This window comes from Cyrtonyx montezumae, unplaced genomic scaffold (assembly GCF_038088225.1).
Source record: "Cyrtonyx montezumae isolate F1298 unplaced genomic scaffold, pur_monq_1.0 scaffold_1, whole genome shotgun sequence".
NCBI classification, from domain to species: domain Eukaryota; kingdom Metazoa; phylum Chordata; class Aves; order Galliformes; family Odontophoridae; genus Cyrtonyx; species Cyrtonyx montezumae.
In genome coordinates, this window is record NW_027071825.1 from 22,403,444 (window position 1) to 22,429,600 (window position 26,157).

The 26,157-nt window shown below is 42.1% G+C and overlaps 1 protein-coding gene across 3 annotated transcripts in view; it reads right to left on the reverse strand.

The window, feature by feature from the left end:
• MTA1 (metastasis associated 1) overlaps positions 1 to 26,157 on the reverse strand; it is a 66,329-nt gene that overhangs the window by 24,199 nt on the left and 15,973 nt on the right. For all 3 annotated transcript variants that reach the window (XM_065743979.1, XM_065743986.1, XM_065743995.1), the window contains exons 4-11: positions 24,504 to 24,630; positions 24,269 to 24,332; positions 19,241 to 19,358; positions 17,623 to 17,725; positions 13,708 to 13,807; positions 12,178 to 12,366; positions 10,995 to 11,069; positions 5,024 to 5,082 (exon numbers count right to left, since the gene is read on the reverse strand). In XM_065743979.1, the coding sequence (XP_065600051.1) occupies positions 5,024 to 5,082; positions 10,995 to 11,069; positions 12,178 to 12,366; positions 13,708 to 13,807; positions 17,623 to 17,725; positions 19,241 to 19,358; positions 24,269 to 24,332; positions 24,504 to 24,630 (835 nt within the window). The remainder of the gene's footprint in view (positions 1 to 5,023; positions 5,083 to 10,994; positions 11,070 to 12,177; positions 12,367 to 13,707; positions 13,808 to 17,622; positions 17,726 to 19,240; positions 19,359 to 24,268; positions 24,333 to 24,503; positions 24,631 to 26,157) is intronic.

Below are 26,157 nucleotides of genomic sequence, written 5' to 3' on the forward strand. Positions count from 1 at the left end.
AGCTCAGCCTATGGAAGCAACAAAAAGCACACAGCCTGTGGTGCAGGCTTCTGGATGCAAGGCCAAATTCTAATGCCAATTACATCTCAGCCACATTTTCTTCTTGCCTGAAAAAGGGAGCGGGCATATTCTTTGGTTTTCACCTAATAAACAGATGTTTTGGAGCCTGCATGCTCAAGGAGGCATGTCTTAAAATGGGCTCTATAGAATAGCTTTCTGAAAACACAGATTCTTACACATCAGTTGGACAGATCTAAGTGACACAGAATATTCATCGCTCTTCACTCAGTCTGGTGTTTCAAGAGCAACACTGGTGAAAAAGGGTCAAATGAGTTCTTTCTAATGGAGCAGCAGTGCTGGTTTCACCACCTCAGCAGTGACTCCTGAAAGCAAAGGATTTCCAAGTGACCACATTCTGAAGTTAACTGATCCTTGCAGCTGCATCACAAACTCTACCTGAAAGCTTACACCACCCTGGAAGCCAGAAGAGGTCACCATCCTCTTCATTTGAAAGCAGATGGGCAGACTCAGTACAGCCCCATTTCTGTAGTAGCACAGCGGATCATGCAAGGAATGACCACCACAAATCATGCATGCATTTGCTAGAGATATTTGCCCAGCCTGAGAGAAACTTGAGGCAGTGCTCCAGCAGTGCTCCTTGCAGAAATCCCATGAAAATACTGTTCCTTCACTGCACTGAGCAGCCCGTACACAGACCAAAAGAAGCAGAGAAGAGGGAAAAAAATTAAAGGTCTTTAGATTTACAAGCTCACCCAGGTTTTCCTCTGCTTTTATTTACTACCTTGCCTGGCTCTTACAAGGATTAGAAGGTTCTGAGGTCCTTAGCAGAACAGTGAGGTTGGACACCACGAGCTGTGCAGACCTGACCAAACAAAGCAGGAGCTGAAGCAAGGCATGTTCACGCTTCCCAGTGTTTTGTGCTGGGACATCTCTATAGTAACCTGCTGCAGCACCACTTTTGCCAATGATTCACCAGCAAGCCCCATGTGCAAACATCCCCACCATGCTGAAAAACAAACAGTCCTCACAGAGGCACACCATCACAAGCAGTGTTTGCTTGATAAACAGAATGAAAGACTGAAGGAAAGGCTCTGCTTCAGAGCTTGTCACGACACCAGGCACACTGCTTCCCTTCTATACACTGACCCAACCTCAGAGAAATGGCACTAAAGGAGGCCAAAATCCATCAGTACAGAACACACACAGGCTCTGCTTTCTGAGCACTGTGTCGGGAAGTGCTGATCGGAATGGCTGTAAACAGCCTGTTGAGAACAAGGCTGCACACACTGCCATGAACATCCAAAGCACCAGCATCACGTGTGGCAAGGCGGGCAGCCTGGCTCTATTATCTTACCAAGAATCCTTATCCAACCTGTACTGCAGACACATGTGAGCAGGTGAAAGCTGATCACCAACATTAACGAGGAGTTGTGGCAGCAACTTCTTCACGTGTTGGTGTTTTGGGAGCCGACAGCCAACGTAGCTACAATAAGCACCAGAAAGTGCCCTGCTCCAGGGCTGAGCTTCAGCTCCACAGCTTGTGACAACAGCATCTGGTCAGCTGTTTCCAGCAGATGAGATCCAAAAGGCTCTTGATTGTTGACAATTTGTTAATTAAAGTTGTTTGATACCACCAAACCTTGCTCTAGCTATTAACAAGAGAATCAGATGAATAACTGAATGAATCATTAGGCAATTAATGAAGCTGAAGTGAAAAATGCAAATGAGGAAGCGAGAATACTAATGGAGTGGTAAACTACAATTTCCATTTCTTAAATCAAGAGTAGAAACCTCTGAGATGGATTTCAACTGCAATGGAGCACCATTATGAGGGAACAGGGATGAGAAAAGTTGCAGGGCAGTGTTACACAGCTCAGTCTCATCTGAAGAGATGGAGATGTGAAAGCACGTGCAGAGAGAAGCAGCCATCAGACAGTATATAACCCTGTGCCACGGAGAACAGCACAAGCACATTTTAGCAGTTGAAAGTAACAACCAACCTAACGCTGTCAGTAATAATTCCACTTACTCAGGAAATGGTCCTAGATGCAAAATAATTAAGAAATAAAGGCTCAAAAATAGGAAACAGGATCAGTTTTTTAATCCTTCGTAAGGATTGTTAGCCTTTCATTTTCTAAGTGTTGAAGGTCACTCTTAACTAGCACAGCTACAAGGAAAGAACAGCATTACACCTCCAAGTTTCCCATGCTGCAACGGACCTCTGCACCATTAAAAAGGACAGGAGAAAAGTCCTGCACCTCAGGCAGAGGATGACAAAGAAACAGATAAAGGAATTATCTTTAGCTTGCCAAGCATTCTCCCTGTGTAGTCACTGAAAGCTTTGACCTAATCCTCCAATTTCCCAATTAGCTTAAATTAAAAAAGAGGCAGGGGAAATACTATTCCCCTATTTTATGATTTTTTTGTGAGGCAGCATTTACAACTCATAGAAGTGCTCTGAGATCCTGAGCTAAATTAATGAATTCTATGCGCAATATGGATCTATGCAGCTATGGATACAGTCAGAATTTACATTTTACATTGGTACACTTTAGAGACTGGAGACTCCACGTGTATTGAGCTCTTCCCTTTCCCTTTGCTGTTCCCCTGCTGATACAGTTTGGATTAAAGCAAAAGAGAAAAGCTGCAAAACACTGCATGCCTTAGCCATCATGATTTGCAGATGTCCTAATCCCCAAAAGCACCAGCCCAACAAGCAGACTGTCATCATACAGAAGCAAGTAAAAGTACACATGATGCCCACAAGATTTGTAAAATCAGAATATGACTTTCACAAAGGCTTAAGAAGCATGTGTGGCTACAGAAGTCACACAGAAGAATGACTGAGACTGGAACAACACTGCAAATCCTACCACCACACTGGCAGGATGAAAAGAATATGGAATCTCTCCGTACATTCAGATTCTGCTACTGCTTTATTTAACACCACTCCTGCTGACACAGCCCTACAGATGTCTCACGAACCCACACACAAGCACTGGGTTCAGTCACATCAACTACAGGTGTCTGCCCAATACCAGGGCTCTTCTGATAAACTGATGTCCAACATCCACGGTGTTGTCTGAGGACTTGGGAACCTCACATCAATTACACGAATGACTGCACAATGTGTGCAGTCTCTCCATGCTTCAGTCCCTCATATTATAAATTTGTAGTATACTCCTAGGTTAAAAAATATCAACTTTAAAGCTTCACTTAGAGCCCTTATCTTTCACTGTATAATATACATGTAGGATGACAAATCACTCTTGAAGGCTGCTTCTATTATTTCTCTTGCTATTTTTCTTCCCTTTGCTCTAGATTTTTCTATTAACATCGCAGGAACAAATGGAAGTCCTATCAGTGGAAGCAAGCCAGAGACAAACGATATCCTTCTGGGCCTCTACTTGCAAACAGTTTTATTCCAGTTATTGCTGGAATAGGTTTCACTCTATCTGCTGATGTGTTTCTGCATAGGTCTTGTGACAGGCTACATCCAGTCATTTATTACGGAGGTGACAAGCAGATCATTATGGTTCAAGCCTTGAAACAGGAATGGGCTCAGTAACATGATAAAGACAAATCAATAATGTTGATATGTAGATCCTTACACTGTGTATTGCTTTTAAAAGCCAAGAATATAATCTTCTAGGTCACAAGGCAATGTAGATGCAATATATTCCCCATGTGCCAGATCTTGCAATGAAACTTGAGTAGAAATAATCCAGAATTTTAGAAATACTTAAATTGTTGACATATTTGCAGGTATTAACTGGGGGGGAAAAAGCAGCAGAAGCATTCAGGTGGGATTGTCATGTACACAACTGATATCTTTCCTGATATGTATGAAGGACACTGAAGGAGAAGCTAAATTTTTTTGTCAATTAATATGTAAGTCCAGGAACAACACTGATAAAGATCACCTGTGACTGGAAATCAACACCGGAGACACTCTTGTCCTGAAGCAGAGAGGTAAGCTGTTGATTTGACTGCTTTCTCTAGATAGCAACAAGAGTTATCTCGCTGAGATAGAGGGCTGAAGGACAAGATACCACTGCAGACAGTCATTATCAAATGAGCACCGTAGCCCTTCAGAAACAAAGCTGTACCCACACACACCATAATCCAAGATCAACAGAAGACTACCAACCTCTCATCTGCAATAACCTTTTGCATTCACAGTCCAAATTACATTTGGACTTTACAAGCTTAGCCCATTTTGAGTTCACATTTAATCTGATGTCCCCCCACACAGGAAAACCCTCCAGAAAAAGGCAATTCTGTTGAAAAATGGTATGACAAGTATTCTGTTTGGCTTCACTCCTAATATTACACCTAAGTTTTGGTAAATTTACATGGGAGATATTGACATGACAATAATTAAGGAAAACAGATGCATTAGGATTACGCAGTTCATTAGCTACCCTTTTGTGCATGATAGTACAGACCCAACTTTCAATAGCACAATCAATATAGAAATCAGAAGATAAGCAACGGTTGCTTCAGGAAGCATATGATACGAAGAAAATGAGCAACGTGGCAGCAGAGCAATCTAACCAGGAAAGCCCTGAAGGGAAAGCCCTCAGCTACCCGTGGAGGAAACACCGTGTGCTCCAGAAGCAGGAGGTCAGCTCGTGGGAACAGCTCAGCCCTTTGTACGCTCAGAGCAGCAGCACAGGCTCGCTGGGAGGAGCACCGCTTTGTTCTCACCAGCTTTGAAATACCACAGCTATCATCTTCTCTTTCACAGGGCTCCAAGTTGTTTATTAGCATCTGGGTGTTTAGCATTAACTCAGCTGAAATAAAAAGGAACTCAAGCCTATGTAAGCGTCGGCAGAAGGCCCATTACATTGGTAACCTAATTTAGTAATTCTCTGACATTGTTTGTTCGACTGTGGCTCTCATTATATAATTAAAGCTAATACATAACACTGACAGGCCATGGAAACTGCTACACCAGACACAATGAAATAAGAAAGAACAAAACAATAAAGATACTTACTAGTTGGGTATATACACTTGTTTTAGCTTGCTTTCTGCTTCTGCTGCTTTCAATCGTTTCTTTGAAGAGAAAAAAAAATCAGAAAGAAAGGTTAGAGAAACAAAAAGAAAAGAAGGGCTATTTTACCCAGTCATGTAAAGCACCTGTAAAAACATAAGTGTTTATTAACAAACAGGTAAGTGTTCCTTTCCCTTGAGCAGCTACTACAAAACCCTTTTCCAATTGGAAAACAGACACTGAAACAACTGTGGGCATTAACCGACTATGTACGCAGCATTTTGAAATAAAAGATTAAAATATAGAGATTACAAACGACTAAGGACAATTTCTCCCACTCCAATACAAACTCATACATCGTTCCTTCCTCATCTCTTTCTCTTCCCCTACAGAGAAAGATGTGACATAGCAGCCTGCGCATGTCCTCCTTGGTAATATGCACCGACTAGCTGGAAGAAAACATCTGCTCCATCATATTTCCTCAACAGGTGAAAGAATTCCAAGAGTCTGAAGGACCCTTTCTGTCAACAGTCCCCTTATTTACTTATTTTAACTGATTGAAAACTGACTCAAAACTGGAGATTTCCTTTAAAAGCTACCAGCTCAACTACTGAGACAGAACTAACAGAACTTTTAGGTAATTATGGTACGTAATCAGTTCACATTAAGTATCAGCCATGGGCAACCCATCCATTTCACTTTCTAAAGGCAAAAAGCTTTCTGTGGACCAGCTCTATTATGACTGTCCCCTGTAGACAGAAAGGAAACGAACCCCAGGCAGGAATGTTTATTCTTTCCATGATTCTGGAGGTGGATTACATGATCCTTTCGATGGGAAGTGGAGGATAAATGCCTTCAAAACCACACTGCTTCTTGCTTTGAACAAAGCACATGGCACAAGAAACAAGGCAGAGGAAAACAGCAAGCAGGAGCTTTGCTAACTGGCCAAGAACTCCTTCCAAAACTCAGATCTTCACATTCATTTAATAGTAATAAGGGACATTCTAAGGGTAAAATGTCCTCCTTACTACATAAACTAAATAAACTTAGGTTGGAAGGAACCTCTGGAGGCCTCTACCCTAACATAATAACAGAATCACAGAACTCTAGGGTTGGAAGGGACCTCTAGAGATCATCTAGCCCAACCCCCCTGCCAAAGCAGCTCCCTAGCCCAGGTTGCACAGGTAGGCATCCAGGTGGGTCTTGAATGTCTCTAGAGAAGGAGACTCCACCACCTCTCTGTGCAGCTGTGCCAGTGCTTCATCACTCTCAGACAAACCAGCAGGGCAGTGTTTGCTGGGGGCTTCACTCGTACTCTAGACAGATTAGTTCTTTTTTTTTTTTTTAATTATTTTTTCAAACAAACAGCCTCAAGGCTCAGTCTTGTAAAATAACTGTAAAGCAAAAGTCAACATCTGCATAGAAATAAGAAGCACAAGAAAACATAATAGAATTGAAAAAAAAATGGCAAGTGGGAAGATATAAATTCTTTATACAAGGAAACGATGGTCATGTGCAAAAACAATTAAGTAAAAGCTTCCAGTAAGCACAAAGCTTGCTTTGATCAGATGGGCAGCCTGAAGCATGTTCTCCATTTGACAGCCTAACAGTCCCTCACCAAAGCTCTCCAGGCTCTGAAAGAATTCCCCTTACCTATTCCAGCAAATAAAAGCCAACCCAACTTAAAAATCAAAGAATGAAGATGTCAAGGAAGCCTAACATCAAGCACTGATAAACACTTCTGTTACTGCCTGATGAACTTTGTATAAGAAACATATTTCCTTGAGAGCAAAGCAGAAAATTCAGGGAACTTCCTCTGGTACAACACTCTTTTGTTCTGTTTTTTAAAATTAACAGTGTATTTCTACTGGAAATTGGGGTGGGGGGGGAAGCTGCAGTGTTCTTGACTAAAGCTCCCAAGGGCGCTAGCTAGAGTCATTATGTTGTGACAGTTTTGGAAATCTATGAATGGAAAAGCTTCATGGAAGCACAAAGCATTAGCAATAGCAGAATTATTCTGCTATCTGCAGTCTAAAGTCACTTGCCTTCGAGAAATGGTTAATTTAGTCTGTGAAGCAATATTTTAGGGAAGGGATGACAAATGGTAACCCCACACCAGATTTGGTTTGTGACTGCTGACCACGGTGCAAGCTCTGAGCTACCAGCAGGTCACCTGGGCCCAGCAATGCCCTCAGCTGACATAAGATCAAGGCCAAACATTTCATACAGCACACTCCTTTATTACACTCGAGTGTCCCAAGAAACCTGAAGGCTTCCAGGAGGCCCTACAATGAACTGGATGAGGGGAGGTAGGTTCTGCACTGAGCATTTGTAGCTGACAACCAATAGAGCAGACTTCAGGAGCCTCCTGCTCTCTGACAGACTGATGGCAGAAAGTACAAGAACGATCCCTCCATAGGGGACCTGGGTTCCTTTACCTGTTAGGAATGGATTTGTGCCCAAACGTTCCCATTCACAAAAGAATCCTGCTTGTAACTTCTTCTTGAGACTTGGCCCAAATGAAATCTTGAATCTCCCAGTTATATATGCATATCCATCTACCTCAAACACATCCTCATATTCTTCCTACTAAAGGGAGATATTACAAACTTTTTTTTTTTTAATCTCCCACAGGGCTATGGAAACGTCTGTCCTCTTTACCCCCTGCCTCCCCCCCCCAAGACTTAACATCTTTCATTCTATCCACTAAGCTTGAAAGGTCTTAAAAACGTGATGTATTACAACAAACAAACATTTGTGATCTGCTTTCAAAAGAGTGAATGCTCATAAAGAGAAAGTAACAGAAGAAATCCAGGACTGCAGGGGATATTTCAAAGTCCACAGTGCAAGAGTTGGGTTAGCAGCCAGTAAAGGGGCATCTCAAACATCCAGCCCTTTTTAGTTCATGCTGAGAAAGAATATTCTCTAATCTGCACTATTTGGATTTAGGGGAATCCATGTTTTACATCTTTCCCTCTCGATACCCTGAGCACACTAGTGCTGCTGGGAGGCACCAGGAGGCAATCAGGCCATGATGCATTTGGCAGAAGTGCTTCCAGCTGCCAGGGCTCCTTCAGCACTGATGTGCAGTACCTCCAGTCTCTGTTAATTGCTTGCCAAAACTACAGTTGCAGGTTATTGTAGAATTAATAGGAGGTGTTTGGGGACAGCATGTCCTACGTATGTGGAAAAGTGTGTTTCTGATGTTATTTCTACTTTGCTAGCACACAGTATTTTATGAAGGCCAGTACATTAAGATGTCACTCAGTGCTCTTGCCTAGGTATGAAGGTTAGTTTTCCTCAAAAAAATGTTATCTATCTGTATCAAGATCTACCACAGCTCCCCCCTACTTCACATTGTCAAATTTAATGGCACTTTCATTTTCTCCATCTCCTCCTTTACTTTTTTGCTTTTCCAGCTCCATATACCTTGAAACCAGTTCTGTATTTATCTCCTACTTAAACTCTGATGTGTAGGACTTTAACAGCACTTCTACATAATAAAAAGAGAACAGAGCAGGAATTTATAATGTTTGAGCTTCCTCTTGAAGTTTCATGTTTCTCAAGCACAAATGAAAACGCACTTAGGAAGACTTAAGTCTTCAACTCTCCAAGAGCTGGAGTGTTACACTTTGAAGTTTACAGGATTTCCCCTCGTCATACACAAAACAGCATTAAAGATCTTCAAACAAACAAAATCATCCTGGAACACACACACCTTGTATTACTCATTTCCAGAATATTCTGACTACAGGGACTCTAGTTATAAGCTTGCATAGGACTTCACACTTTGCTTATCATTCAGCTCTGAGAAAAGTTCTTCTGTTTAAGTCCACTCAAAATTCAGCTTCCTTAATGGCACTGAGAGGATTTTTCTTCAGGGATATGATAAGAGTTCTTGCTCCAAGAAATTCTCAAAGGAAATACAGAAGAAAGTAAACAGTTCTCAGTAACTGGTTTTCAAAGCAGGCAGTCTACATGTGACAAAGCCTTCCCAACAAAGTTGTGCAACTCTCAAAAATAGTTTAAATAAATGCTTCTAAGAATGGAAGAATCTACAAGAATGAGTTAGCAGATGCAAGTGGGGTTTTTGGTCTCACTTTTAGGACAATAACACGTAGACTTGAAAGATAAATTAATCACCCCCTCAAAAGAGGCCAACAACTCAGGATACCCAATCGCCATATCCTTATGTGTATTCTCAATATCTCAAGTACAGAAGTGCTATAAGCCCCAGAACCATTTTGTGGTATTAGACTAAGGAAAGAATCGACACAGACAAAGCACTGAAATAAAAAAGGTGTTGAAAGTTGTGTTTTGTCAAGGAATTTGAACAAATCAAAACCAAACGCAATGCACCATTACTCCAAATAAAACTTCCTATGCTTTATTTGTGGTTACATACAGATAGCTCTCTCAGGCTTTTTCTAAGTGTTTCTTGTATTATTTGCTTGTGCAGTCTGGGAATTTGAGATGAGGTCTTCAGCTCGGTTCAAACGAAATGGATGTGGTATCTCTGTTCTGCAATTTCAACCTGTTCAGCTTATCCTCACGTTGTCTCCTAAGCACACAGACTCTAATTGCTAGTTTTCCCCAAATCCCACTCCCTGGTTCTTTGCTGGGCAGCACACGTGAGGTACAACAGCACAACCACAAAAGAAAACTCGCTGCAGAATTATGCAGCAAAACAATACAAGAAACTGTGGTGCTGTTTTAATTACTGTTTTATTGCTGCAAGAACAAAGAACCAAACTCTTTCATGCAACTATCCCCCCTGCAATTTTGTCTTTGAAATTGGAAAGTTCGAGAAGGTGGAAAAGGCAGAAGAATGCAACTGCTACTTTGCACTTTTTTTCCACCCACTGCACAAGCTTCCATCACGGTCTCACTTTCCTACCGTGCTTTTCTTCACAGGAAGGAAAACTTTCAATCAAGGAACGAATTCAGGTTGATTGAATGAGAATGAGGATGCAACAGTTAACTCTGCTTAATATATTAAACAAAAAGAAAATAAAATGTGATATAGAATTTATTCAAAAAGGGTTCTGATTTGTCCTGAGGAGCCCTCTGTAATTGGAAGTGTTCCGATCACAAAGAGAATGGCAAAACAATTGCACTGCAGATCTTGGTAGACAAATCTAGCACATGCCAAATACTGGTCAATGCCCCAGGCACTGACTCTACCCTAGGCTGAATATCTAATGAAGCAAGTTAAGGCAGTGCATTTTCGTAACTCCACTTTTTCTAAAGCTTTAAATAGTTGCCTGAACATTACACTGATAATTACCATCAACAATTCACTATGCATTTCTCCCTTGTAATTAGTTTTCCTACTGAATATTCCAAGTATTTTTCAGCTATTGTTATTCTACAACTTTTCACATACTTCTTGCATCATGCTTTCATTGCACAAGGTACCAAGCAGCCTTTGTATTTAAACAAGGAGGAGATAAAAATGACTGCAAACACCAGTCTCGACTGACACTCAAGTAAGAGTCTGGGAATTTGAGCCACCAAAGCTTCCCAAACACCTTACAGGACTTACGTGAGGGAGACTCAGTGCAGCTGCAATCAAAGTCACGGGCAGGTAGTGGAGGGAAATAACTTTCTTGTTGTACATCAACTACTCCCTCAGTAAAAACCCCAAACTAAAGTTACTGCTGACCTTGAACTTGTTTACAGGTAGAGATTAACTGTATATACTTCCTCAAGCTATCTCATTCCAAAACAGGTATAACCATGTGGATACCACATTTTTAAATGTTTGCTGCTACTTTACTTGGCTCAGAGCTTTCACACATCTACAGGATGGCTGGTGAGTTCAGTGATAAGAAATCAGAGCTTTGGATGATAACAGAACCCATCTATTGGGAAGCCTGAACTCCACAAAGAAGGATAAATCTGCAATGTTTGCCTTCAGTGGCAAGGAAAACAGCTTCTCTTGGAATGAAAGAGGTGATTCTGACTTTCTTACCTGCTGAACGTATCTGTCTGTAGTTTTCCACATATAGTAATACTCTATTATGCTTGTTAAGGATTTCCATGGGAGCTGGGGACATAAAGGAAAAGCAACAGTCATTGCAGGAAGTTGGCACACAGCCTCACCGAAATTCACAGAATTCCTCTGGCAGACAGTTTGTAACAGAGTTTGCAATTACTAATCCTGCTAGCAAAAAATACAGGAGATACAGACACTAGCTAAGGACATTAGAGGCACTCACGTTAAACAGGACCTTTCAAAAAAATAGTGCTTTCAGTGTAGAAGCAGAGCAAGTTACAGGTAAATCTTCACGCCGCACTGGCTTCACAGCAAACCATTCAAGGGAGTCAACATGGAAGAGAGCCCACTGGCTGAGACAGTCTTGCTGCTTTCAGCAGCAAAGACTCAAGCTAAAGAATCACGATGGCAGTCTTACAGCTCTGCTTTGCACAACTTCTACAGAGCTGCTCCTTAAAAAATAATAATAACTAAGTAAAATGATAACTACTAACAGAAACATGCCCCGCCAGCTCTGTTCTCTGCATGAAAAGCAAGAGGCTTTCAGCAGGATCGCAGGAGTGTTGTGCAGCTTCCAAGTCCCTTCATCTAAAAGATTAGAGCACAGGACAAGCAACACTGACACTACTTGTTTTGTTCTGAGGACTTGAGCAGTGATACAGCACAACTTGGCTCTCCTACAGTGCTCCATTCAATGTGCTGACTGAATACCTACGGAGCAGATTTGGCCAAACTACAGGATGCTTCCCACGGATGCTCAACATTCCTTTTTCAAAGTGTCAGAGGACCCTTTATTGAGATGATATAAAAGTGACTAAACTTCCATGTTTCAGAAGGCTCAGTACTCTCTCAAACCAGTTAATCTACAGCAGCTAGGCTGCCACAACACTTTCCTATACCCGCTCTCAGCTGTAGTCGAGCACACTATTTTAAATTATCATCTCTGAAGGAAAAATCTACCATCAGTGATTGAAATTCTGACTGTACAGCAGGTTGTCTTCAGTACGAGGTCTGTCTTTCCCCAGTTTACTGCAAGACACACGTTCCAGTTCAAAGCCCTCTTCTTCAAAATGAATTAAAAAGCAAGACAAGCTGTAAACCAGCTCTGTCACTGACCAGAATCAGCCTCATCATGCAGGCCCCCATTTTATATACTTACAAAATCTTGCTGAATGTCAGTGAAATCTTTTCCATATTTTTCTAGTGCTTCCTCAAAGAGGTTTGCCTCTGAAGCAGACCACTCCTCCATCTCATCTCTGCACAAGACTGGCCCACCTTGTGGCACAAGCGCAGAGATCGCCTTGGAAATGTCATAGACATTTTTGTGCAAAGTGTCCATGGCATGGAACTATGTAGTTGTAAAAGAGAGAGAGAAAAAAAGTAAGAACAGGCATCTGACAGGAAAAACACTTAGCAGTTTAACAGCATTAACGAAAACTACGCCACAATATTTGTGGATGCAGTATACTACATCTGCACCAGGAATACTTGCTCCAACCTCAGACTGAAGATAATTTTCAGTGTACAAGTCTTATGTTCACTCAAAATAGTGGGATTTTTGGAATGCGAGCATCTGCATATGAGCAATTCTTACTTTACCTAATCCCCAGCACCACCACTGTAGCACTGTTAAGAAAATACAGAGGACAGAGCCCTGCTCAGTAGATGGAGCATGAAGATAGAGGTCTGAGGGTGTGTTTTCTAATACTAGCCAGGCACCTCTTTTGTCAAATAATCCTCACAAATTGCATACAAAAAACAAATACTTAAGCACACACACTTGCCCCAAATGTCACAAATCCCAGGAAGGAATTAGAATAGCTGAATAGGAAGAATTACCCCCAAGAGTGTGCAATTATTCATCAGAAAGCTGAGCTACAACTGCCCATGACTTGTGATCTACAAAGAGGTAAGAACACACTGAGACTGAGGAATTGGTATTGGAAGTGAAAGCAGTGTTTTATTTCTGTGGTTCTAATCAGGATGTTATTTGTCTTCCATTTACCAGAGTTTTGTGCATGTGCATAATCAATCTACAGCGTCTTATTGAGTTTGTTCTACATACGATTTCATATTATACCAGTTATGAGGTGAGATCTTGATAACAGTACTTTGGAGAATATTAAGTTTTATTCACACTTCCATTTAACTCTTTCTAGCATAGAAATTTAAGTTTCCCCTTTCCTCTCTTTATTAAGGATCCTTTATAATTTTAAAATATTAACAGTTTCATCACTCCTTTGGTGCTCTAAAATGAATGTCAAAGAGAACTTCACCAACTGAAATTTCTTATCTGACTGCAAACTGTTTCCCCCACACAATTTTGCCCAGGGATGCCAGTGGCAGTTGGGGAAGCAGTAAGCTGCATTTTGGCATTACACACGAGCAGATACCATGTGGATTCTTTTTAAGACCATTACTCACTAAGCCTAAGTAAGAGATGGGCCGTTAAGTATGGTCAAAACATTAAAGGAAGAAAAATCCTGAGCTACCCATGATGGATCATAGGAGGCACAAAGCCAGAAAAAGTTACTTCGATGTAAATAAAGGGCTCCTTTACAAAGACAGGATCTGGTTCACAGCAGGCCACAATTACAGTCCATCTGCCCCTCTCCTTTTGCCAACTGTTATTGAGGAGGTGAATTATCTTACATCTCTCAATAACTGAAGGCCCACTTAAAAACCTTACCAGCGTGATGTCCCTAGAGGCTGCTGCAGCACTCATGTGCAAACTTGGCTGTCTGACAGAACTACTGCAATCTAGTGCTCGGGCAAATGTACCAACGGACCTGAAAGAAATAACAACGGAGCATTAACTCTGCGCGCAAGGCAAGCATTAAGTATCAGCACCCAACCAACATTTTTTGAGATCGGCAGACTCCACTTCTCAGTAACAAGACTACATGTCTTGGCACCACTTCTGAGCCAGGGACCGCTCTCTTCAGATGTGGTTTGTTACTATGAATGCTCAACTGTGCTCAGTTTGTAAGACCAAACAGGTTCAGCAGGAGAACAGTGGAGGACTCCAAGATCACAAATGGGCACCTTGAACCATCTCATCCTCTGTCTCTCAACACAAACTTTTGAATTAAGGTTTAAAAGAAAGTGATCACAAGTGACCTTTATGAACAGCAGTTTGAGCAGTGCTGCATTGTCCAAGGGTGCATCAATAGATGCCAAGACATGTCAGGACAGAAAGAATGCAGTAGCAATCGTTTTCCAATGTTGCAGAAACAGTATTTATTTTCTGACAAAGTATAACGTTGTAAATGTATAAAGCATATAAATACAAATACAAAAGCATATTTGAAGTATAAATAAACTGTGTAAAAGGATAGCAGTTCTCAAATACTTTCCAATGCCAGCCACTCCTGTTTGCTAGGCCACAATTCCCAGGCTCCTCATTTTACCCCTAAAGAAATGAGCTGGAGAACTTTACAACAGGAACACTGGTTCCAGTAATTCCCACTCAACTGGCTGCTCGCTGCAGCACACAGTTGGGAACACTCCTGCACAGTGAACTGGATCTGAACCCCTATGAGAAACTACAGTAACAACAATAAAAAAATCAATTCTCCCCCCACCCCCACTCTGCTCCCTTCCCCAGACTAGCTGACTAGCTAAGTACATAGAAGAAAAAAAGGTAAATACTCAGGCAGTAATCCATCAAATATATGATTTTGGCCAGAAGCCAAAGCCACCCCCGCAAGGCTTTGGTGCATTCACACTTCACCCTCTTCCCAGCCTCCTACTCACTCATCCTTGTCCCTGCTTCACAGCTCCTCTGCTTCCAGAACTGATACTTTATTTTTTTTTGTGGTACCTAATTAGAAACTGGATCACTCTGCTGATTCTAGGTAGAAGCAATCTTTATACTGATCTTTTCAGGGACTTTTTCCAGCAGGCAGCCTCACGTGGCTCTACCAGCTAAACCAGCAGGCAGCAGAAAATGGCAAGAAAAACTATAGGCAGCTCATCAATTCTGTGAAAGTTAGCTCATCAAAGCAGCTTTTTGTTATGGGTCCCATAAGCAGCAGGAATACCCTTCGCTGGGGATATCCCAGCTATCTCCATCTCTTCTCCTGCATCACCAGTAGAGATTATCCTCTCCCTGCTTTCAGCCATTTCCCTGTGTGCATCTCATTAAGGGCTGCTCCAAAAGTGATGTCTCCTATTCTATTACATTGATCCACAACGCCAGAGGCCAACGGAAAGAACACCATATGGAAGCGTATCAGGACCTACTGAACCAATACAAAATGGAAGGTGACCATTTCCTGGATGGTACAATCACCAACAATGAGATGTGGTGTCACCTCTATAAGCTGGAGTCAAAACAGCAGCCCACAGAATGGCAACACATCAACCTCTCATGGAAGAAAAAGTTGAAGATACAGTTCTCAGCAAGTAAAGTTCAGTGTTTTTTTTAGGAAAGAAAGAGGGAATCCTTCTGGATTTCTGAGAACCCAGACAAACCATCAGCTCTTACTGCTACATCACAACACTGACTAAGCTGAAGGCTCAAACTTCCAGAGTCAGGCCAGAGAAGAAGACAGCCTTAAGCCAGGCCCCATACCAGTCTGAAGACTGTGGAGCACACTGCCAGTCTTGGCTGGACTGTCCCACCACACCCACCATGTAGTCCAGATTTGGCACCTCCTGACTTCCATCTGTTTGGGCTGAAGAAAGATGGACTGCACAGGCAATTTTTTCCTAGCAACAATGCCATCATAGCAGCTGTGAAACAGCAGGTCACCACTGCTGGTGCAGATTTCTATGAGTGTGACATGCAGGCTCTTGTTCATTGCTGGAAAAAAAAAGGCATAGCTAATGGTGGTGGCTGCTGAAAAAAAACAGCATTTTGGAGCTGGGAATGTGCTCAGTGTTACTGCTCTCTCTGTTGCAGTTTCCATAGAAATAAATAGGAGGCACTACTTACAGAGCAACCTACATAGAATTCATCCTCTGCACATAAATCACTTAGTTCAGCACGTTTGACTTTACTGTCGGCACAAGTCCAGGGAAGCAGCAGCACACTGTGTAAATAGCACAGTGAAACTTCAAGAGACCAAACCTTACGGGGACTCCTTATCGCAGCCGTAACACCACAGATCTTAGGAACCTTAAAGAAAAACCACCACAAACCCTAGCCAACAGAAAGCAATATTTAGCTAAGGACTAAAATGTATTAATGGATCTGAACTGTCAGATTTTCATCAATCTGGACAGCAGTTGATGTTTTTCTGTTCTTACCAACCCGGTTTTACTCCTGGCTCCCTGTCACTGGCCCAGCCCATCCATGCTAAGGTTTTCAAGCATTCTCAAAAACTGTCTGAAGTCCATAAAAACAGCAAGCTTTAGCAACAAAGTTCATAGAAAAATAAATTCTGTTGCACGTTTCAACATGCAAACTTCTCATCTTGCATACTTAAAACTCTATATTTTAACTCCATTTTCCTCAGCTCTGCCCTTTTTTCTCCCCCAATGCTGCTTCTACACTGAAACAACACAACCAATGTTGTAACATTCAACATGCTGAAAGCATTTGCTGTTGCTTCATAAATGCATTCTTCTTGCACCGTTCAACAGCTCCAATCAGAATTAGAGCCCCTTCCAGACAAATTCTTACACATGAGCTCTCATGTTATCTCCTCAGGAGACGTCCCATTACCTTACCCACTACAGACACAGCAATACCACACCCAGGAACATTCAAGAGAAAACTTTAACAGTGTGAGAACTCCAGAGCTGTGTGTGGGGGGGGGGGGAGAAGGGGAAAACACACCCCCTCCCTCACCATATCTAATAGTAACTTGCTCCAATGACTACAGAAGGTCTAACTATCCATCTACTCACACCACTCTCCTCCCACGCTTCCACTGTCCTATAACCTCACCTAGAAGACGGAGTTTGAAGAGCATTACCTTTCTCTTTCATTGTACATATTCAATTTTAGTACAGCCTTATATTCAGATAAATGAACAACACTGAAAAGGGTCACACACGTTTAAAAAAAACCAAACACCGATGGACAGAGATTCAACCTAGAGTTGAATGAGTTGACAGAGATTTAAACCTAGAGTTTAAATAAAAGCATAAAACACACCACTCCCCAGCTGTGCACACTTGCAGGGTTTTACTTTATTCATTCTACCTTTTCCTAGAGCTGAGCTTCCAACATCTTACCTTTTCACTACTACAACTTAACTATCATTGCATGCTGAAACGTGGCTGGATTTGAAAAAGGGATAAAATGGACTCTGTAATGAACTGTCAGGAATTTAGTTGACTGCATGCTCTAAATACTGGCTAAATAACTTGAAAAACCTCAGCGGTTACAGGATAGTTTTATATAAAATAGTTTTACCATAAGAAAATGATTAACTTTTTGAAAGTGAAAGTGGTAAATCCAAGTAGTTGTTCACGAAGTCATGCAATTCCCTGGAAGGCACATTAACATGTCCATCATTTCAGAATGAAACACATGAATCAAGCAACCAAGCCAGCACTCATACCAGGAGAGGAAAAAGAACAATAAAAAGAAAGTGCTTAGAAGGGATGCATTATTAAAATCTTATTCAAAGAAGTGGCAAATTGCTCTTACCGTGCTACCACCAGGAACTGGTCTATCTGCTTGTCTACTAGCGGGTTAAAGGCTTCCCAAACTTTCGTTTCAAGTTTTGACTGATCTCTTCCATCATCCTCACCTGGCAGAAAAACAAGTTAGAAATGCTCAGCATAGCTGTTCTGAAATAAAATTCTGATTTTGTACCTCACAGTAATCGCTCCGCCAAACCACCTCAGACACTCTGCCTGACAGGGAAGATTTCATTCACCCATTTGGCTGTGACAATTTCAGCTGGACAGACACAGCAACCCAACTCATCCAAATCAGGCTATCAGGTGCTGAAGAACTGATATGAAATGGCACAAGTAATGGGGAACAGAGTACGCCCTTCCCCAAACCAGCCTTCTCTCTTCACCTCCTGCCCAGATTCTCTCTCCTTCTCCTCTACCTCGCAGCAGTTCCAAGAGAGCAGGCACACTTCCAGCTGCTGTGAGCAGGCAAAGGGTAGCTGGTTCTGTTGGCACCAGCTGCTTTCTAAGGGGCAAATCACAGCATCAGATTATCTTGTTTGTATTCTCCAAACCCTACACAAACCAAATATCTTGGGAAAAATACAGGAGCTACCGAGCCTATTTATTTATTTGTTTTAAAGCTCTTTTTGAAACATCTGGAGATTGTCCTTCACTGAATTCCCATGTTGGCTGGCTGAAGGAAGAGAATGCCTTTCAAATTAGTTCATCCTCACTTAGGAGGCTAGCCCAGCTGCTGAAAAAATACCACAGACAAATTAAGCAAGAGTCCCGACCAATTTGTTTGCCTGTTCTAACATTAGCTGAATAGTACCTGCACATCTGCAAAGCTCTGAAGCAGAGTGAGGCACCTCACTGCTTTCACGTCTCTGCCTGGGGAGTTTGGCAGAGCCTCTTTGAGCACAGCTCATGACACCAGCTCTCTTAGAAGAACACCAACAGATCGGCCTGAGCCCTACCCAGGCCTCAGAAAAGAGTTCTTCCACCCAGTGCAGTGCAAAGACCAGCGTGAAGTTGGTATCTGGTAACTAACAGCCCCTTTTCCTGGGCACGTGCCCTCGTGCTCCTGCTCCAAGATAGAGCAGGGCAGGCAGAGCTCTTGCAATGTGCTCAAGGCAGCAAATTCCTCCTGCCTGTTCTGCAGGTGAGAAGTCTAGGCTGGCAGCCAACAGCAGCAGACGGGCAGAGTGCTCTAAGGAAAAGGCATCCAGCAATAATGGGCAAATTGATGTGGGGAGACAGCATTTAATTGGCAATAATTTGGGAGTGGCTCTTACAGGGAAGCGAGGCTTGATTAAAAACACAAAGGCTTTACAGATGTGATGGAAATTTGTGCTTCCCATGGAAATTCTGAAATCTCCTCAAATGAGTGCAAGCTCTGAGAGAGCCAATTAATTCAATTTGTTTCAACAACTTTTATGATTTGGACAAATGCCTGCTTAAAGCCTGGTTAGAGACACAACTAATTGTGTGCAGTGGGCAACAGCTTCAGTCCCTAACAAAACAAGCCAGTCGTGTACACATGACCTGGTGGTAGGAAGCCCTGTCTCCCACACAGGCCACCACATACAGAAAAGTGGCTGCATTGCACACAGCTTCTTGACAACTTAAATTATGGAAATTACCCTCTTTTAATAAATCTGTTATATCTGCCTGGTATCTGTTTCCAACTCGAATTTCTCCTTTGTCAGCAAGTAGAGTCTTTTGTTGAGGATCGTATACTAGCGAATAGAAGAAGAAATCCTAAAAAATAAAACAAAAAAATAAAGTATTACTGGAATAATTTTTTAGCATTTCATATATAGCAGAAAGCTTTTGCACTAAGTTTGCTCACCCGCTCTACTTGTAGCCAGTAAGAACAAACAAATTACCAGTTCCTTTCTCAGCACTCTCCTAATAAAGATCAGGATGTGGCCTGCCTTGTTTCAGGGACACGCTGTTGACCAGCCTGCTTCCCCTCATCACTAAAGATTAAATTGCTGTCTTTCTTCTGCTGCTTATTGGGCAGAGGGAAGCTGATTTGGCAGCAGCAGCAACTAGCTGCAGGTGGTACTACATTAATTTGTTGCTTTTGCTCAAGTAGATGAGAAAAAGGCAAAAAAAAACCTGCTTGGCTTCTGTCACCTGGGTAAGCATGAACGATTAAAGCAAGAAGTCATACCAGAATGAGAATGTCCTGCCAGGGTGGAGGAAAAAAACAGCCTCAAGTTTAACCACTTAACTGCACAGGGTAAGTAATTGAACTTTCCTGCAGCAAATATGCCCCATCAAAGGGTAGCATGGGATACGGGGCAGGAAGAGTGCTCTGTTTGGACATCAAGATCTCTAGCCACAGTAACGAGGTCACCAGGAACAGAACAGAAATGCAGGATGTGCCATTTTTCACATCATGCATTTCCAGCTCCTTTTCCCTTTCCTGCATTTCTGTGTAAGTTGCTGGCAACCTGTTTTAGTGCATGTCATTTCAACCTCACCTCACTTTCCCTTTCCCTGTATTTGTATGTGTCATGCAGAAAAAAAAATCAGGAAAAATAGCATCTGTTTTAAACTCTGTTCAAGCTTATGAAAAGGTGGCAAGGTAAAGAAAGTCCTCTGTCTGCCATAAAAAGCCCTCAAAAGGAGGAATGACAGAGTTCCCCCAATAACGAGGTAAACACTCTGTGGACTAGAAATGCAAAGGTGCACATCAGGTTTGTTTATCCAGCCCTGCACATCACATACATTAATCTAAGGCTGATGCCACAGAGGAAAGGTCTCCCATGTTTTCTTTACACGTGTAAAGCACCCAGCATGCAAGCAATTACAGAATTTTAAGATGTTAAACATGGTAGCTCTAATTTTCAACAAGAGGCAAAGCAGTAACTAGACTGATATTCTCCAGCAGACAACACACCATTTCCCCATGTCCTGCTGCAATGCCAGGATGAAAGCCATAGCTAATGTTTGGGAAAACACAGTCCTAACACCCAGGTAAGGGAACTGGAAGGGCTGGGAAGATTTGGTTCTTGACAGAATTGATTTGTAACAGCCTACCAACAGAAGGGAGCTTCAGAGAAGACACGTTAGCTGGGTAAAGAAATCTGGGTTTCTTGCTGCCTGACATACACAAAGTTCAAAATACTACAATACTGAGGGCATATTGGTGCAGAAAATAAAATGTAGGAAATCTTCTGTGTTACAGTGTTTTACTTGTTCCAGTCCAGCATACCTAACTGTAAGACAAACAAATTGCAGTGTAACCCTCATGCTTTTTGGGCACTGCCCAGCAAATACACAAACCAAACATTGTCGTGCAACAACATGGTGGGCTCTCAAGGAAGACTGGATTGTACAGGTGATTTCTTAGCACAATCTTTATTGGCCAGGAGAAGTCATTGATTGTGGAGAGGTTTTCTCCTATGGTATTTGACTGAGATGACCTATTGCTTCTCTTCTATAGATTATCATCATGAATTTAAACATCCAATGGCAATCACTCAGTGGAAAAAAGGGAACGGATAACAAATTTCTTTTTGCTGCTCTTCCCTCATCCCTTTCTTTGAGGCAGAGACAAGGAAAAGACAGAGAGAGGGAGGCAACACTTCTCTGCAAAATAAAGAATTGCAGGTCTCTGGTCCCTTCTAGACAGGCAGAGCCTTCCCAACAGATACAAGATGGAAAATTAGGGGCAGAAGCAATCTCCAGAAGTAAAGCAATGCCACCACCATCATTGTCCATAGAAACGTGAAATTCAGCCCACAGAAATTGCATGCCATTTCTGAAAACACTAAAAAACATTAGTTTAATGCCAATGGAAAAAACAGTCCAAGGAGCAGAGCAGATCTTTGCACACTCAAGAGTGAGTGTGAGTCACTGATCACCACCAGGAATGTGAGATTTTTTCTATTTTACCAAGAAATATTCACAACAAAATTACATGGCTCTTCACGTCCCTCTGTGTTCTTTCTTGCTGTCAAAACTGTGTACGTTGAGTTCATAGCAGTGAAAAAAAAGAAGGGTTTTCTGTTTTAATTCCACATCCCAGGAAACACTCAACATTTGGAAAAAAAAAAATTAATGACCTGCCAACAGTTAAAATTAAACCATGGCTTTCTGCTTCTCCAAACTGTTATGTGGACACATATGCTCAGAGCATCCCTACGCAAGCCCTGAAGCTACCAGCAGCTACAAGCCAAAGCCACCAAGGGCAGAAAAACTGGAAAAAAGCTCCACGGGAAAGTATAGTACAGAAATAGTGGTTAGTTCATTACAGCCTGCAAACCTACTCCCATGGAGTCAGTTGGGGTGAAGGGAGAAATTTTAGTGTTTTATTTTTAGGGAGTACCAAAAGGAACAAATGCCAGATATCTACCCAGCAGGCAAAATTCACACCGTCACATGGATATCTTCCAGCAGCACAGTCCAATAAGTGGTACGTACAAGATAAGATTTCCTGCAGAACAGGGAAATCTAGTGCTTTTGCCAGAGTGGTTATGCCCTTCTCTTGATCTCCCTGAGAATTAAAATTAAGTATCCACAGGAAATTCAGGTTCTCAGTTGCTTTTACCCCCCCCTTTTTCCTCCTATTCCTCAACCCTTCCACAAATGTGGTTGTGCCAGGCACAGTAAAATCAGCATTGGTCCCTGAACATTGTGCAGCAATCTGTGAGGAGCACAACAGGAAAGAGGAGAAGGATGAAAGCACAGATAATAAAAACGTAGTTTTGCCATGCTTATTATCTCCCTAAAAACTTGTCTGCATGTTTAACCTCCTCCAAGGAAAACAGCCTCAGGCTGAAAACCTACTTTTAGTGGTCAAAACAGGCAAGTTATCAAACATACAAGAAAACTGTTGGCACATTCCTTGGAATTGCTTTGAAAGCAAAGAGAGAATTAAAAACAGGAAGGGGAAAAAAAAGAAAAAAAAAAAAGGAGGAGCAGTTGAAGGCAATAGCACCCAGTGCCAGGAACTGACCAGGCAACAAGTATCTCCTCACTGAATCTCTCTGCCCTCCACCCCAGCACATTTCTGTTCCTAAGCTGCCAATTCCTTTACCATCTGTCTAAGCTAGTCTGCACCATAGCAAAACACTGCGTTAAGTGACAGGACACATTCAGGGAACTCTTTCATTCTGTGAAATCTCTAAGTGCCTGCTCAGTTTAAAAATAGCCTGCATCACTCATCCTGCACTTTGAGAGTTCAAAAAGATGAAAACAAGAAATCTCTTTCTGTCCCTACATCTGCACCTTAGCAATTGCACAATTAGAGGAAGAAAGCCCCCTTCTCCACCAAGGTTCCTACCTGTAAGATTGCTGGTAATAAAAATGTTTGGGGAGCTTTGAGAAGGAACACAGCAAAGTCTGGGTACTGCTAAGTCTAAAACTAATTTCATTTTGATTAACTTTTGTTTTCAAATGGGCATCTCCTAGACTGCTAGCTGGTAACAAGCATTTCTGAACACAACAGCCCTTGTTTGATGCACTGCCATTTGGCAGTCCTGAGCAGGCTCAACATGTTTTTGGTTTCACATTCCAAAGAGCAGCCTGATATTTAATCTCCATGCTTTGTTTAAAATTCTCTTAAACTAGAGCACTGGGTTAAAATTAATCCTACGTTTGAATAAATACTGAAGAAAAATAAAGATGCATTTAAATAAGAGAGCCCAGACTGCAACATGCTCCTTCAAACCAAAAAACAACCTGCTTTATTTGCATTTCTTAGAGGACAGCTTAATGACTGTTACTCTACTGCTTTCAATCACAAGATTTCCTCTCCTATGTAACATTTCAAAGTTTTCAAATCCAAATGCGCTCGCAGGCGTATTCAAACAATAATACACTGAAATGGTTTATTATTCATTAGCATAAAGTTTAAGAAAAAAAGAAGTGCTGCTAGTTTCCAAAAGGGAATGTTTCATATTGTCATGTTCCAAGTCTGCCCAGCCCAGCTGGCAGCCAGTGGTTCAGACAATTAAACACATATACATAATAATACAGGACTGTAATTTTTTAAATCACAAAACACCTGAAAAAGTAAAACCCAACAGTGTAAGACAGTTCAGTTGCCAAGTGTTTGGCTGAGGTACCTTTAAGGAGTCAGATTGCTAAAATTTCTGCAGGAGTCAGAAGTTCAGTGACAAGTGGTTTTTCAAGGATCTAAGTTGTCTGTGATGGCAAACGAAGGAGTACAAGAAAATAGTTTTAAAAGTGAACACAAAACACAGGGAACTAAGCTCCTCAGAGATCTGAGGTGAGATCAGGCATAAACCATATTGAAATAAATCTGTAAAATTTCAGGAGAAAGCTAATGTATAGAAAAATAGTTTTCTGGCTTGCTCCCTTTTCTACAGTTATAACACTTCCCACTCTGTGTAGTCCGGGGGCACAAGCCCTTATCCTGAGCTTTCAGTTTGCCAGGCAAGAAGGGTTCCCTTAACAGAAGAAGGGACAGATTACTGTCACAGCAATGTAAACAACACGCCTGGCCTGCTAGATCCACCAAGTTTCACATCAGAATGAAAACGGTATTGAGCCTAAAGCTTCCCCCTGTCAACACCCAGTATGCTTAGACATGAAAGAACTGTTCTTTTTAGAAAGCTTGCAGAAAGCCACCAAACCTAAATTGTGCCAAAAGAAAGTGTTCAAGCTTGACAATTGACAAAATGGGTCCATACCTCCCGTTCCAGATATGATTTAAGGGATTCTGTCTCATTTAACAGAGTAACGCTGCATTTGCCTCTAAAAAAGAGAAACATATTTTATGAAAAAACACACATCTTAAATGCTCGTGTGATTCACAAGATGGTACTACTGAAGCTGCACACAAAATTTAATATTACACTGAAGAGCACTTGAATAATAGTGACGTTTGGCTCTGAACAAAAAGCACAGCAAGAAAATGGCTGTTACCTAATGTGTGTGGCTGGCAGAGATTCGAGCTGTCGCGAGAGAAATAACTCACGATGTCGTAACTGATGCTTCTGTTTTTCTGGCAAGTCAACCATTTCAGGGTTTTCCATCTCTTCTTCCATTTCTCCTGGTTACAGAGAGACAAAACGACCATTAAGAACATGGTGAGAGTATGGATTCTGGGCCAACCAGAAAGAGCAGCTCCAAAACCTTCGCTAAATAACGAACAGGCACAAGGGGAAATCTAACTCTGAACCCTCACGTTTCACCCAATGAAACAGTCAGATAACGAGTACAGATGCTTTAAGTTGTGTCTGTGAAGAACAGTTCTTATCATCACTAGAATGAAAGCAGCCCAGGTCCACGCTTGCAGTGGCCCACCAAGCTGTGGTCACAGATCTGCTGCCGACGAACAAGAGAGCTCTGCCTGGAGCCCATCTGCCCCCATAGCACTGGATGCACTGGGAAGGAGCTGACGCATGATGAACGAGGCAGGGAAAGCAAAATCTTCCTGCCAGGTGTCAGCTATCACGCACCCTTACTCCTCTTCCAGTGTATCACAGTTGCACACTGCCCCATCCTGCCTTCAACAGCTTCTGAAAGAAATGCCTACTGGAAAGGCCAGTTTAGCTGTCGAGTGTGTTTCACTCTCTTCACCCTAACCACAGGCAATAGATCAGAGTCACCAGAACACAACCAGGTGCCCAAGGCCAGCCCTGTGAGCAGCCCTCCCCTGCTGCAGCTCACACTCTGCTGCCACACAAAGCCTGCCTTAGCCTGGAGCCAGGATCCACCACTGCCAGCTTCCAGCCACGTTATCTCCATCCAAACAGTTTTAAATGAATGCCAAAGTAAATACATGAAATCACAGCCATACGGATACACAGCTGATCCAAAACATCTCAAGGCATTGTTCTTGCTAGAAGTAAATTATTGTCATGCTTTGAGTTCATTAGCAAGCATCCTGTCAATCACAAGAGACAAAACTACACAAGATAAAGCACTCCACAAAAACCAAAAGCTCCCTGATGAAGGACTGGAAAACAAAACAGCAGACCTCCTTCCCTGCAAAATGAAGGCAGTCACTGCGTCGTCCAAAACCAAGGCAGAGTTTCCCAGACTCGAGCTGAATGAGCTGTAAGGTCTCACACCCCAACAGCAGAGCTCCCATTTCCCTGCTGCTGCGCTCTCAAGGAGCAGACCTATGCCTGCAGCTGAATTCAACACTTGTTGCCAAGAAACATTTCTAGTCAGAAACGCATGCAGGAGCAGTTGTGATTCATATACTCTGAAGATTAGTTACCTCTAATCCTCACTGCTAGCCCAAAAGAAAACAAACAGAAAGCAGAGAGCGCCATTTTACAAAACACTGAAGTTGCATTTAAATCGCCCACCATTATGCCAAAGGGGGTGACAAAAAAACAATATACCTTACAAATTCCCCACGACTTATCACTCTGTTTTACTGTCCTGGAAAAGAGACCTGTGGTTTATAAGCCCCTCAGGTAAGCTGCTCCAGTGAGGAAGGGAAAAAACAGCGTAATTAAACCCAACTGCAACATGCAACAGCTATTATAACCACACGAGCTGCTCAGCATACAGCAGCAGGCATTACAATTTAGTATTTGTCTACACACTGGAGCACAGAATCTAC